Source organism: Oncorhynchus mykiss, unplaced genomic scaffold (genome assembly GCF_013265735.2).
Source record: "Oncorhynchus mykiss isolate Arlee unplaced genomic scaffold, USDA_OmykA_1.1 un_scaffold_121, whole genome shotgun sequence".
In the NCBI taxonomy this organism is placed as follows: Eukaryota; Metazoa; Chordata; class Actinopteri; order Salmoniformes; family Salmonidae; genus Oncorhynchus; species Oncorhynchus mykiss.
Window position 1 is genome coordinate 262,886 of NW_023493662.1, and position 15,552 is coordinate 278,437.

At 42.7% G+C, this 15,552-nt stretch overlaps 2 protein-coding genes across 2 annotated transcripts in view; both read right to left on the minus strand.

The window, feature by feature from the left end:
* The window catches only part of LOC110517700 (tripartite motif-containing protein 16), a 33,177-nt gene extending 27,165 nt beyond the window's left edge, over window positions 1–6,012 (minus strand). The window contains exons 1-3 of the mRNA XM_036972230.1: window positions 5,363–6,012; window positions 4,844–4,939; window positions 1,743–1,976 (exon numbers count right to left, since the gene is read on the minus strand). Of these exons, the coding sequence (XP_036828125.1) occupies window positions 1,743–1,976; window positions 4,844–4,939; window positions 5,363–5,959 (927 nt within the window). The 5' untranslated portion in view covers window positions 5,960–6,012. The remainder of the gene's footprint in view (window positions 1–1,742; window positions 1,977–4,843; window positions 4,940–5,362) is intronic.
* LOC110516932 (E3 ubiquitin/ISG15 ligase TRIM25-like) overlaps window positions 1–15,552 on the minus strand; it is a 538,607-nt gene that overhangs the window by 217,670 nt on the left and 305,385 nt on the right. The window lies entirely within an intron of this gene.

Below are 15,552 nucleotides of genomic sequence, written 5' to 3' on the forward strand. Positions count from 1 at the left end.
AGAGAGAGAGAGACTGATACCTCTGGAGAGAGAGAGAGAGAGAGAGAGAGAGAGAGAGACTGATAACTCTGGAGAGAGAGAGGGAGAGAGAGAGAGAGACTGATAACTCTGGACAGAGAGAGAGAGAGAGAGAGACTGATAACTCTGGAGAGAGAGAGAGAGAGAGACAGAGAGAGAGAGAGACTGATAACTCTGGAGAGAGAGAGAGAGAGAGAGAGAGAGACTGATACCTCTGGAGAGAGAGAGAGAGAGAGAGAGAGAGAGAGACTGATAACTCTGGAGAGAGAGAGAGAGACAGAGAGAGAGAGAGACTGATAACTCTGGAGAGAGAGAGGGAGAGAGAGAGAGAGACTGATAACTCTGGACAGAGAGAGAGACACAGAGAGGGGCTGAGAGAGAGCAAGGGACTGAAAGAGAGTTTGAGGGAGAGAGGGAGAGAGAGGGAGGGACAGAGGGGGAGAGAGGGAGGGACAGAGAGAGGGAGGGACAGAGGGAGAGAGAGGGAGTGACAGATATAGCGAGAGAGAGGGACAGAGAGAGAGAGAGGCACGGACAGAGAGAGAGAGAGAGAGAGGGACAGAGAGAGAGAGAGAGAGAGAGAGAGAGAGAGAGAGAGAGAGAGAGAGAGAGGGACAGACAGAGAGAGAGAGAGAGGGACGGAGAGAGAGAGAGAGAGAGAGGGACGGAGAGAGAGAGAGAGAGAGAGAGAGAGAGGGACGGAGAGAGAGAGAGAGAGAGAGAGAGGGACAGACAGAGAGAGGGACGGACGGACAGAGAGAAAGAGAGAGGGACGGACAGAGAGAGAGGGACAAACGGAGACAGAGAGAGAGAGGGACGGTCGGACAGAGAGAGAGAGAGAGGGACGGACAGAGAGAGAGAGACGGACAGAGAGAGAGAGAGAGGGGCGGACAGAGAGAGAGAGAGGGACGGCCAGAGAGAGAGGGACGGACAGAGAGAGAGAGAGAGGGACGGACGGACAGAGAGAGAGGGACGGACAGAGAGAGAGGGACGGACAGAGAGAGAGAGAGGGACGGACAGAGAGAGAGAGAGAGAGGGACAGAGAGAGAGAGAGAGAGGGACGGACAGAGAGAGAGAGAGAGAGAGGGACGGACAGAGAGAGAGAGAGAGAGAGGGACGGACAGAGAGAGAGAGAGAGAGAGGGACGGACAGAGAGAGAGGGAGAGAGGGACGGACAGAGAGAGAGGGACGGACAAAGAGAGATGGACGGTCAGAGAGAGAGCGGGACAGACAGGGAGAGAGAGGGATGGACAGAGAGAGAGAGAGAGAGAGAGAGGGACGGACAAAGAGAGATGGACGGTCAGAGAGAGAGCGGGACAGACAGGGAGAGAGAGGGATGGACAGAGAGAGAGAGACGGACAGAGAGAGAGGGAAAGACAGAGAGAGAGGGAAAGACAGAGAGAGAGGGACAGACAGAGATAGAGAGGGACGGACAGAGAGAGACGGACAGAGAGAGAGAGACGGACAGAGAGAGAGAGGGAGAGAGGGACGGACAGAGAGATAGAGGGATGGACAGAGAGAGAGAGAGAGGGACGGACAGAGAGAGACGGACAGAGAGAGAGAGACGGACAGAGAGAGAGAGACGGACAGAGAGAGAGAGGGACGGACAGAGAGAGAGGGAGAGATGGACGGACAGAGAGACAGACAGGACAACATAAAGATTGAGATGAATAGTTTCACCTTAAGTTAATTTCATATCACATGTAACAAGACAGTGTAGTTACCTGGAGGAAATGGATGTGATCCTCTGTGTGTGAGAGCTGCTCCAGCTCAGTGCTTCTCTTCCTCAGCTCAGCTATCTCCTGCTTCAGTTGCTCCAGGAGTCCTTCAACTTGACTCACTTGAGCCTTCTCTTGGGCTCTGATCAGCTCCTTCACCTCAGAGCTCCTTCTCTCAATGGAGCGGATCAGCTCAGTAAAGATCTGATCACTGTCCTCCACTGCTGACTGTGCAGAGCGCTGGAGAGAGAGAGAGAGAGAGAGAGAGAGACAGAGAGAGACAGAGAGAGACAGAGAGAGACAGAGAGAGACAGAGAGACAGAGAGACAGAGAGAGAGAGAGAGAGAGAGAGAGAGAGAGAGAGAGAGAGAGAGTAGGTTCAGTAGTCTCTCTACACCTCATTGAGTCAGACCTCCGCCACCCTGCTCTCCAGGTCCACCAGGACTTGTCCTCCCTCCTGGACAGACAGGTACAGAACACCTCTTGGTCCTGCTCTACTCTCCTCCCTCCTGGACAGACAGGTACAGAACACCTCTTGGTCCTGCTCTACTCTCCTCCCTCCTGGACAGACAGGTACAGAACACCTCTTGGTCCTGCTCTACTCTCCTCCCTCCTGGACAGACAGGTACAGAACACCTCTTGGTCCTGCTCTACTCTCCTCCCTCCTGGACAGACAGGTACAGAACACCTCTTGGTCCTGCTCTACTCTCCTCCCTCCTGGACAGACAGGTACAGAACACCTCTTGGTCCTGCTCTACTCTCCTCCCTCCTGGACAGACAGGTACAGAACACCTCTTGGTCCTGCTCTACTCTCCTCCCTCCTGGACAGACAGGTACAGAACACCTCTTGGTCCTGCTCTACTCTCCTCCCTCCTGGACAGACAGGTACAGAACACCTCTTGGTCAAATCAAATCAAATGTATTCATATAGCCCTTCGTACATCAGCTGATATCTCAAAGTGCTGTACAGAAACCCAGCCTAAAACCCCAGACAGCAAGCAATGCAGGTGTAGAAGCACGGTGGCTAGGAAAAACTCCCTAGAAAGGCCAAAACCTAGGAAGAATTGTATATATCATATCATATCATCATTCAGGAAGTCATCCACAACAAGCATATCTTTGGGAGGACGTCCAGTCTCTCTTTTCCGGGCAAGAAAGTTTCTGTCCACCAACATGTCTTCTGTTTTGTCATCAATACCGTAGTTCTTGGTAAACTCAGTTCAGCATGATGTATCTAGGAAGTTGTTTGAGTTTTATTTTAGTTTTACTATTGAGAGTTCCCTCTATTTGTGTTTTCACTAGATTCATCATTGGCACGGAAAGAGAGTCCCTGTCTTCCTAACATTGATGTGACCACAACAATTCTCCTCAGATACTCCCTTCTCTCTGCAATATCACCAGCATGGTCAGATGTTCAAACCTGAGCAATGTTCCCATGATTGATAGTTTCCTGGTAGCTTTGCCACAACACTGTCTCTGTGTGTTTGTGTCATCTCATGTTTGACAAAGATATTATCAAAGATAAACTAAGATTTTTTCCAAATTTTGCAATTTATTGTGATTAATTAAATACAACATTAACAAGATATTATCTGTGTCATTTATAGCCTGGCACAGATAGTAAAACTACATTAAATACAACGTTAACTAGATATTATCTGTGTCATTTATAGCCTGGCACAGATAGTAAAACTACATTCAATACAACGTTAACTAGATATTATCTGTGTCATTTATAGCCTGGCACAGATAGTAAAACTACATTAAATACAACGTTAACTAGATATTATCTGTGTCATTTATAGCCTGGCACAGATAGTAAAACTACTGTAGCGACCCGCACAGACAGCTGTGTGTTATGTGTTCGGCTAGTAGGTGGTTGTGTTGTACTTACCAGTTCCCAGTGTTCGCGGGGTCCGACATGCCAATCAACCTGCTATCTGCCAATCACAGGAATGCCTGGGATGTTCTGATGCCGGGCATCCTGGTGGTTGGCGGAGTGGCGTGGAGGGGGCGGGGCATTGGAAGTTAAGGTTCAGCCTTTGTTCTCTCTCTTACGTCTGGGCTTCACAAGAGAAGGTCCCGATTGGCTTGTGGGGTATCTTTCATTTATTTGGCGTGAGCTAAGGCCAAACAGTAGCCTGTGTAAAGTTGCTAATAAACCGTCAATTCGTAACTCAATCCTCTGTCTGGACAATTGTTCCTTTATGATCTAGTCAGGTCATTACACTACATTAAATACAACGTTAACTAGATATCATCGCCACATAACTTATGTCGAATTTAAAAGACACCGTTACCGTTAGTAACGTCTGTTACACTGTAACTTACAGGCAGCCTCACATAAAAACCTATTGGTTAACAAAGCTTTGATTATGACCAAAGTCTATAGTAGTGAAAACTCTCTCTCTCTATTCTAACTTACCACACATTCACATCACTGCCTCGACATGAATGTGTCCTGTCAGAGCCGTTTCCTGTCCGTTAACAGTCTCGAGCCACAGCTTAACCAATGAGCTACAAGGAGGACTGACAGTCACGAGCGGTGCAGCAGCCTCTGCAGCAGCAGCCTCCCCCGGGTCCTAGTGCCCGCCCGGTAAGACGGTTAAGATGCGATGGAACGGTTGACGGAGAGAAAATAAATCACAGAGAAAATATATTGACTGATATATTGAATTGTTTAGGGAAGCTTTAGCTTTGGCTTTAATACATTCTGAAAATACTTGAAAACCAAAAGAGAAAAGAATAGTAGCCCTCCTCAGGAACAACAAAACCCTCACAGACCAACTTCTTCTTCTATGATATAATGGAGGTCCTCAAACCAACGTTAAAGGTGCATAGCGCCACCTACTGTTCTGGAGTGTGTTCAATCACGGTTTACACCACTCTAAATCCTCCTACCTAACTCAGAACTTCTGAGAAAATAAAAGAGTCCTACTAACTTCTAATAGACCCTCCCCCATCCATTCTCTGAAAGGGGTCCAGACAGCCTGTTCCCAACAGTGAGGTCAGTGGGATTGGATAGGGTCCCCTCTCGCTCTCTCTCTCTCTCTCTGACTGGAGGAGAGAAGTGAAATGGTGTGTCTCCTCTGGTCAACAATACTCACCTTGAAAGACTCCACAGCCTGTTGGAGCTCCTTCAGCTCCTTCTCTCTCTCCTGGAATCTGTGCTGGACCTTCTGCTGACTCATCCCCAGCTGCTTCTGTGGAGAATCACTATTCAATGAGCTATCAAGCTTTATTAGTCCAGTAGATCAATAGTATAGTAATGTGACATAGGACCCATAGAGAGGAAGGTCTACAATCCTGAGGAAGTCCCTTTACAATATGATATTATGCTGCTATGTGAATGATTATAGTTTTTATGGTAGGCCTACATGTATCAAGGGGTTGAGACTGAACTTTGGACTCATAAAAGGCCATTCAGAATGATAATAGTGTTTGACTTTAGAAAATAGTGATACATTTGTAGCAAACTCAATATACTCAAGGTTTGTGTTCATATTTGTGGATCCATTTCATATTGTATATAATATAATGATCTCATATTCAAACAGATTTAGTTCCTACTGTATCTTTAATTCTTTGTTTATCAGACAGTCACCAACAAGTTGTTCTGGTCTTACCTGTGTCTCAGTCCTCTCTGCTGCAGCTGACACTGTATCATGGCCTTTATGTTCATCCATTGTACACAGATAACAGATACACTGCTGATCGGTACGACAGTAAACCTCCAGCAGTTTGTCATGATGAGAGCAGATCTTCTCCTGTAGTTGTGCCGTGGCTTTGACCAGCTTGTGCTTCTTCAAAGCAGGAAATTCATAGTGAGGTTGGAGGTGAGTCTCACAGTAAGAGGCCAGACACGCCAGACAGGACATGAGGGCTTTCTGCTTTCTGGTCCCAGTGCAGAAATCACACGCCACATCTCCAGATCCAGCATAGCACAGAGCAGGAGAGGGAGCAGCCTGGAGTCCTGTCTTTCTCAGTTTCTCCACCAGCTCAGCCAACATGTTATTTTTCATCAGCATAGGCCTTGTAGTGAAGGTATGTCTGCACTGAGGACAGCTATAGACCCCTTTCAGATCATCCTGATCCCAGCAGCCCTCAATACAGCTCCTACAGTAACTGTGTCCACAGGGAATAGTGACCGGCTCCTTCAGTAGATCCAGACAGACAGAACAACAGAACTGGTCCTGGTCCAGCAGAACTCCCTGATGAGCCATTTGGACGGTTGTTCACTGTCACACAGACAGACGACACAGAGACTCTGATCAGTTTCGTTTCCTCAGAAGAGAGTTTGTGGGAGGGGGAGGGACTTCCTGGTTCTGCCAGAGGGCTGGGGTTAGAGGGTGGGAGGGGTTAGAGGAATGGAGGAAGAGAGAGAGGAACTGCATGCAACAGCAAGAGGGAGAAATAATGGTTTTGTTCCAAGGTTAGAGCCCTTAACATGGAACAAATGACATAATGAATCTTAAAATGTGAGTTGTTAGAATATATGAAGGGTAACAGTTTCTATGAAGTATGTGTGTATCATTATTTTAATGACCTTTATAATGCCTTATAATACACCTATGTGTTGTAATTAATCAATAAGGCCTGAGGAGGTGTGGTATATAATTAATATACAGTACCACAGATAAGGACTGAGGAGGTGTGGTACATAGTTAATATACAGTACCACAGATAAGGACTGAGGAGGTGTGGTATATAGTTAATATACAGTACCATAGATAAGGACTGAGGAGGTGTGGTATATAGTTAATATACAGTACCACAGATAAGGACTGAGGAGGTGTGGTATATAGTTAATATACAGTACCACAGATAAGGACTGAGGAGGTGTGGTATATAGTTAATATACAGTACCACAGATAAGGACTGAGGAGGTGTGGTATATAGTTAATATACAGTACCACAGATAAAGACTGAGGAGGTGTGGTATATAGTTAATATACAGTACCACAGATAAGGACTGAGGAGGTGTGGTATATAGTTAATATACAGTACCACAGATAAGGACTGAGGAGGTGTGGTATATAGTTAATATACAGTACCACAGATAAGGACTGAGGAGGTGTGGTATATAGTTAATATACAGTACCACTGATAAGGACTGAGGAGGTGTGGTATATAGTTAATATACAGTACCACAGATAAGGACTGAGGAGGTGTGGTATATAGTTAATATACAGTACCACAGATAAGGACTGAGGAGGTGTGGTATATAGTTAATATACAGTACCACAGATAAGGACTGAGGAGGTGTGGTATATAGTTAATATACAGTACCACAGATAAGGACTGAGGAGGTGTGGTATATAGTTAATATACAGTACCATAGATAAGGACTGAGGAGGTGTGGTATATAGTTAATATACAGTACCACAGATAAGGACTGAGGAGGTGTGGTATATAGTTAATATACAGTACCACAGATAAGGACTGAGGAGGTGTGGTATATAGTTAATATACAGTACCACAGATAAGGACTGAGGAGGTGTGGTATATAGTTAATATACAGTACCACAGATAAGGACTGAGGAGGTGTGGTATATAGTTAATATACAGTACCATAGATAAGGACTGAGGAGGTGTGGTATATAGTTAATATACAGTACCACAGATAAGGACTGAGGAGGTGTGGTATATAGTTAATATACAGTACCACAGATAAGGACTGAGGAGGTGTGGTATATAGTTAATATACAGTACCACAGATAAGGACTGAGGAGGTGTGGTATATAGTTAATATACAGTACCACAGATAAGGACTGAGGAGGTGTGGTATATAGTTAATATACAGTACCACAGATAAGGACTGAGGAGGTGTGGTATATAGTTAATATACAGTACCACAGATAAGGACTGAGGAGGTGTGGTATATAGTTAATATACAGTACCACAGATAAGGACTGAGGAGGTGTGGTATATAGTTAATATACAGTACCACAGATAAGGACTGAGGAGGTGTGGTATATAGTTAATATACAGTACCACAGATAAGGACTGAGGAGGTGTGGTATATAGTTAATATACAGTACCACAGATAAGACCTGAGGAGGTGTGGTATATAGTTAATATACAGTACCACAGATAAGGACTGAGGAGGTGTGGTATATAGTTAATATACAGTACCACAGATAAGGACTGAGGAGGTGTGGTATATAGTTAATATACAGTACCACAGATAAGGACTGAGGAGGTGTGGTATATAGTTAATATACAGTACCACAGATAAGGACTGAGGAGGTGTGGTATATAGTTAATATACAGTACCACAGATAAGGACTGAGGAGGTGTGGTATATAGTTAATATACAGTACCACAGATAAGGACTGAGGAGGTGTGGTATATAGTTAATATACAGTACCACAGATAAGGACTGAGGAGGTGTGGTATATAGTTAATATACAGTACCACAGATAAGGACTGAGGAGGTGTGGTATATAGTTAATATACAGTACCACAGATAAGGACTGAGGAGGTGTGGTATATAGTTAATATACAGTACCACAGATAAGGACTGAGGAGGTGTGGTATATAGTTAATATACAGTACCACTGATAAGGACTGTTCTTAGACAACGCAGATTGAGAATTATTATCACATATTTATCAGATGTTATCGAGGTTGTAGTGAAGTGCTTGTGTTTCTAGCTCCAACAGGGCAGTAATATCTAACAATGCTTGTGTTTCTAGCTCCAACAGGGCAGTAATATCTAACAATGCTTGTGTTCCTGGCTCCAACAGTACAGTAATATCTAACAATGCTTGTGTTTCTAGCTCCAACAGGGCAGTAATATCTAACAATGCTTGTGTTTCTAGCTCCAACAGGGCAGTAATATCTAACAATGCTTGTGTTCCTAGCTCCAACAGGGCAGTAATATCGAACAATGCTTGTGTTTCTAGCTCCAACAGGGCAGTAATATCTAACAATGCTTGTGTTTCTAGCTCCAACAGGGCAGTAATATCTAGCAATGCTTGTGTTTCTAGCTCCAACAGGGCAGTAATATCTAACAATGCTTGTGTTTCTAGCTCCAACAGGGCAGTAATATCTAACAATGCTTGTGTTTCCTGCTCCAACAGGGCAGTAATATCTAACAATGCTTGTGCTTCTAGCTCCAACAGGGCAGTAATATCTAACAATGCTTGTGTTCCTGGCTCCAACAGGGCAGTAATATCTAACAATGCTTTTGTTTCTAGCTCCAACATGCAGTAATATCTAACAATGCTTGTGTTCCTGGCTCCAACAGGGCAGTAATATCTAACAATGCTTGTGTTCCTGGCTCCAACAGGGCAGTAATATCTAACAATGCTTGTGTTTCTAGCTCCAACAGGGCAGTAATATCTAACAATGCTTGTGTTCCTGGCTCCAACAGGGCAGTAATATCTAACAATGCTTGTGTTTCTAGCTCCAACAGGGCAGTAATATCTAACAATGCTTGTGTTCCTGGCTCCAACAGGGCAGTAATATCTAACAATGCTTGTGTTCCTGGCTCCAACAGGGCAGTAATATCTAACAATGCTTGTGTTTCTAGCTCCAACAGGGCAGTAATATCTAACAATGCTTGTGTTTCTAGCTCCAACAGTGCAGTAATATCTAACAATGCTTGTGTTCCTGGCTCCAACAGGGCAGTAATATCTAACAATGCTTGTGTTTCCTGCTCCAACAGGGCAGTAATATCTAACAATGCTTGTGTTCCTGGCTCCAACAGTGCAGTAATATCTAACAATGCTTGTGTTTCTAGCACCAACAGGGCAGTAATGTCTAACAATGCTTGTGTTCCTGGCTCCAACAGTGCAGTAATATCTAACAATGCTTGTGTTTCTAGCACCAACTGGGCAGTAATATCTAACAATGCTTGTGTTTCTAGTTCCAACAGGGCAGTAATATCTAACAATGCTTGTGTTCCTGACTCCAACAGGGCAGTAATATCTAACAATGCTTGTGTTTCTAGCACCAACAGGGCAGTAATGTCTAACAATGCTTGTGTTCCTGGCTCCAACAGTGCAGTAATATCTAACAATGCTTGTGTTTCTAGCTCCAACAGGGCAGTAATATCTAACAATGCTTGTGTTTCTCGCTCACAGAGGGCAAATCTAAAAAGTAAAAGAAAATATTAGGACAAGCATTGATAGATATAGATATATATACTGTTTACTGTGATGTGATGCATAGACAATTTGGAGTACATCTGTAGTATATCTGAAGAATAGTATCTGTACAGTAGTAGTTATATAGGACAGGCCTTGACTAGAATACAGTATATACATATGAAGTGGACAGTAGTAGTTAAATAGGACAGGCCTTGACTAGAATACAGTATATACATATGAAGTGGACAGTAGTAGTTAAATAGGACAGGCCTTGACTAGAATACAGTATATACATATGAAGTGGACAGTAGTAGTTAAATAGGACAGGCCTTGACTAGAATACAGTATATACATATGAAGTGGACAGTAGTAGTTAAATAGGACAGGCCTTGACTAGAATACAGTATATACATATGAAGTGGATAGTAGTAGTTAAATAGGACAGGCCTTGACTAGAATACAGTATATACATATGAAGTGGACAGTAGTAGTTAAATAGGACAGGCCTTGACTAGAATACAGTATATACATATGAAGTGGACAGTAGTAGTTAAATAGGACAGGCCTTGACTAGAATACAGTATATACATATGAAGTGGACAGTAGTAGTTAAATAGGACAGGCCTTGACTAGAACACAGTATATACATATGAAGTGGACAGTAGTAGTTATATAGGACAGGCCTTGACTAGAATACAGTATATACATATGAAGTGGACAGTAGTAGTTAAATAGGACAGGCCTTGACTAGAATACAGTATATACATATGAAGTGGACAGTAGTAGTTAAATAGGACAGGCCTTGACTAGAATACAGTATATACATATGAAGTGGACAGTAGTAGTTAAATAGGACAGGCCTTGACTAGAATACAGTATATACATATGAAGTGGACAGTAGTAGTTAAATAGGACAGGCCTTGACTAGAATACAGTATATACATATGAAGTGGACAGTAGTAGTTAGATAGGACAGTCCTTGACTAGAATACAGTATATACATATGAAGTGGACAGTAGTAGTTAAATAGGACAGGCCTTGACTAGAATACAGAATATACATATGAAGTGGACAGTAGTAGTTAAATAGGACAGGCCTTGACTAGAATACAGTATATACATATGAAGTGGACAGTAGTAGTTAAATAGGATGAACCATGACTAGAATACAGTATATACATATGAAGTGGACAGTAGTAGTTAAATAGGACAGGCCTTGACTAGAATACAGTATATACATATGAAGTGGACAGTAGTAGTTAAATAGGATGAACCATGACTAGAATACAGTATATACATATGAAGTGGACAGTAGTAGTTAAATAGGACAGGCCTTGACTAGAATACAGAATATACATATGAAGTGGACAGTAGTAGTTAAATAGGACAGGCCTTGACTAGAATACAGTATATACATATGAAGTGGACAGTAGTAGTTAAATAGGATGAACCATGACTAGAATACAGTATATACATATGAAGTGGACAGTAGTAGTTAAATAGGACAGGCCTTGACTAGAATACAGTATATACATATGAAGTGGACAGTAGTAGTTAAATAGGACAGGCCTTGACTAGAATACAGTATATACATATGAAGTGGACAGTAGTAGTTAAATAGGACAGGCCTTGACTAGAATACAGTATATACATATGAAGTGGACAGTAGTAGTTAAATAGGACAGGCCTTGACTAGAATACAGTATATACATATGAAGTGGACAGTAGTAGTTAGATAGGACAGTCCTTGACTAGAATACAGTATATACATATGAAGTGGACAGTAGTAGTTAAATAGGACAGGCCTTGACTAGAATACAGTATATACATATGAAGTGGACAGTAGTAGTTAAATAGGACAGGCCTTGACTAGAATACAGTATATACATATGAAGTGGACAGTAGTAGTTAAATAGGACAGGCCTTGACTAGAATACAGTATATACATATGAAGTGGACAGTAGTAGTTAAATAGGACAGGCCTTGACTAGAATACAGTATATACATATGAAGTGGACAGTAGTAGTTATATAGGACAGGCCTTGACTAGAATACAGTATATACATATGTAGTGGACAGTAGTAGTTAAATAGGACAGGCCTTGACTAGAATACAGTATATACATATGAAGTGGACAGTAGTAGTTAAATAGGACAGGCCTTGACTAGAATACAGTATATACATATGAAGTGGACAGTAGTAGTTAAATAGGATGAACCATGACTAGAATACAGTATATACATATGAAGTGGACAGTAGTAGTTAAATAGGACAGGCCTTGACTAGAATACAGTATATACATATGAAGTGGACAGTAGTAGTTAAATAGGACAGGCCTTGACTAGAATACAGTATATACATATGAAGTGGACAGTAGTAGTTAAATAGGACAGGCCTTGACTAGAATACAGTATATACATATGAAGTGGACAGTAGTAGTTAAATAGGACAGGCCTTGACTAGAATACAGTATATACATATGAAGTGGACAGTAGTAGTTAAATAGGACAGGCCTTGACTAGAATACAGTATATACATATGAAGTGGACAGTAGTAGTTAAATAGGACAGGCCTTGACTAGAATACAGTATATACATATGAAGTGGACAGTAGTAGTTAAATAGGACAGGCCTTGACTAGAATACAGTATATACATATGAAGTGGACAGTAGTAGTTAAATAGGACAGTCCTTGACTAGAATACAGTATATACATATGAAGTGGACAGTAGTAGTTAAATAGGACAGTCCTTGACTAGAATACAGTATATACATATGAAGTGGACAGTAGTAGTTAAATAGGATGAACCATGACTAGAATACAGTATATACATATGAAGTGGACAGTAGTAGTTAAATAGGACAGGCCTTGATTAGAATACAGTATATACAGTGGGGCAAAACATTATTTAGTCAGCCACCAATTGTGCAAGTTCTCCCACTTAAAAAGATGAGAGAGGCCTGTAATTTTCATCATAGGTACACTTCAACTATGACAGACAAAATGAGAAAAAACAATCCAGAAAATCACATTGTAGGATTTTTAATTTATTTATTTGCAAATTATGGTGGAAAATAAGTATTTGGTCACCTACAAACAAGCAAGATTTCTGGCTCTCACAGACCTGTAACTTCTTCTATAAGAGGCTCCTCTGTCCTCCACTCGTTACCTGTATTAATGGCAACTGTTTGAACTTGTTATCAGTATAAAAGACACCTGTCCACAACCTCAAACAGTCACACTCCAAACTCCACTATGGCCAAGACCAAAGAGCTGTCTAAGGACACCAGAAACAAAATTGTAGACCTGCACCAGGCTGGGAAGACTGAATCTGCAATAGGTAGGCAGCTTGGTTTGAAGAATTCAACTGTGGGAGCAATTATTAGGAAATGGAAGACATACAAGACCACTGATAATCTCCCTCGATCTGGGGCTCCATGCAAGATCTCACCCGTGGGGTCAAAATGATCACAAGAACGGTGAGCAAAAATCCCAGAACCACACGGGGGGACCTAGTGAATGACCTGCAGAGAGCTGGGACCAAAGTAACAAAGCCTACCATCAGTAACACACTACGCCGCCAGGGACTCAAATCCTGCAGTGCCAGACGTGTCCCCCTGCTTAAGCCAGTACATGTCCAGGCCCGTCTGAAGTTTGCTAGAGAGCATTTGGATGATCCAGAAGAAGATTGGGAGAATGTCATATGGTCAGATGAAACCAAAATATAACTTTTTGGTAAAAACTCAACACGTCGTGTTTGGAGGACAAAGAATGCTGAGTTGCATCCAAAGAACACCATACCTACTGTGAAGCATGGGGGTGGAAACATCATGCTTTGGGGCTGTTTTTCTGCAAAGGTAACAGGACGACTGATCCGTGCAAAGGAAAGAATGAATGGGGCCATGTATCGTGATATTTTGAGTGAAAACCTCCTTCCATCAGCAAGGGCATTGAAGATGAAACGTGGCTGGGTCTTTCAGCATGACAATGATCCCAAACACACCGCCCGGGCAACGAAGGAGTTGCTTCGTAAGAAGCATTTCAAGGTCCTGGTGAGGCCTAGCCAGTCTCCAGATCTCAACCCCATAGAAAAGGGAGTTGGAGGGAGGAGGGAGTTGAAAGTCCGTGTTGCCCAGCAACAGCCCCAAAACATCACTGCTCTAGAGGAGATCTGCATGGAGGAATGGGCCAAAATACCAGCAACAGTGTGTGAAAACCTTGTGAAGACTTACAGAAAACGTTTGACCTCTGTCATTGCCAACAAAGTATTGAGATAAACTTTTGTTATTGACCAAATACTTATTTGACACCATAAATTGCAAATAAATTAATTAAAGATCCTACAATGTGATTTTCTGGATTTTTTTTTTCTGTCATAGTTGAAGTGTACCTATGATGAAAATTACAGGCCTCAGTCATCTTTTTAAGTGGGAGAACTTGCACAATTGGTGGCTGACTAAATACTTTTTTGCCCAACTGTATCTAGTCTCCCTTACGGCTCTAATCTGATAGTGGTACATGTCTAGTCTCCCTTACGGCTCTAATCTGATAGTGGGGTGGTAGATGTCTAGTCTCCCTTACCGCTCTAATCTGTTACTGGTAGATGTCTAGTCTCCCTTACGGCTCTAATCAGATAGTGGTACATGTCTAGTCTCCCTTACGGCTCTAATCTGATAGTGGGGTGGTAGATGTCTAGTCTCCCTTAAAGCTCTAATCTGATAGTGGTAGATGTCTAGTCTCCCTTATAGCTCTAATCTGATAGTGGTAGTGGGGTGGTAGATGTCTAGTCTCCTTTAGGGCTCTAATCTGTTACTGGTAGATGTCTAGTCTCCCTTATGACTCTAATCTGTTAGTGGTAGATGTCTAGTCTCCCTTACGGCTCTAATCTGTTAGTGGTAGATGTCTAGGCTCCCTTATGGCTCTATTCTGTTAGTGTTAGATGTCTAGTCTCCCTTACGGCTCTAATCTGAAAGTGGTAGATGTCTAGTCTCCCTTACGGACCTTATCTGATAGTGGGGTGGTAGATGTCTAGTCTCCCTTATAGCTCTAATCTGATAGTGGTAGTGGGGTGGTAGATGTCTAGTCTCCCTTATGGCTCTAATCTAATATTGGTAGTGGGGTGGTAGATGTCTAGTCTCCCTTATGGCTCTACTCTGATAGTTGTAGTGGGGTGGTAGATGTCTAGTCTCCCTTATGGCTCTAATCTGATATTGGTAGTGGGGTGGTAGATGTCTAGTCTCCTTTACGGCTCCAATCTGATAGTGATAGTGGGTGGTAGATGTCTAGTCTCCTTTACGGCTCTAATCTGATTGTGGTAGTGGGGTGGTAGATGTCTAGTCTCCCTTATGGCTCTAATCTGATAGATGTAGTGGGGTGGTAGATGTCTAGTCTCCCTTATGGCTCTAATCTAATAGTGGTAGTGGGTGGTAGATGTCTAGTCTCCCTTATGGCTCTAATCTGATAGTGGTAGATGTCTTGTCTAAATTACAGCTCTAATCTGATAGTGGGGTGGTAGTTGCCTAGTCTCCCTTACGGCTCTAATCTGATAGTGGTAGTCAGGTGGTAGATGTCTAGTCTCCCTTCTGGTGCTTAACTGATAGTGGTAGCAGGGTGGTAGATGCCTCGTCTCCCTTATGGTTCTAATCTGAATGTGGTAGATGTCTATTCTCCCTTAAAGCTCTAATCTGATAGTGGTAGATGTCTAGTCTCCCTTATAGCTCT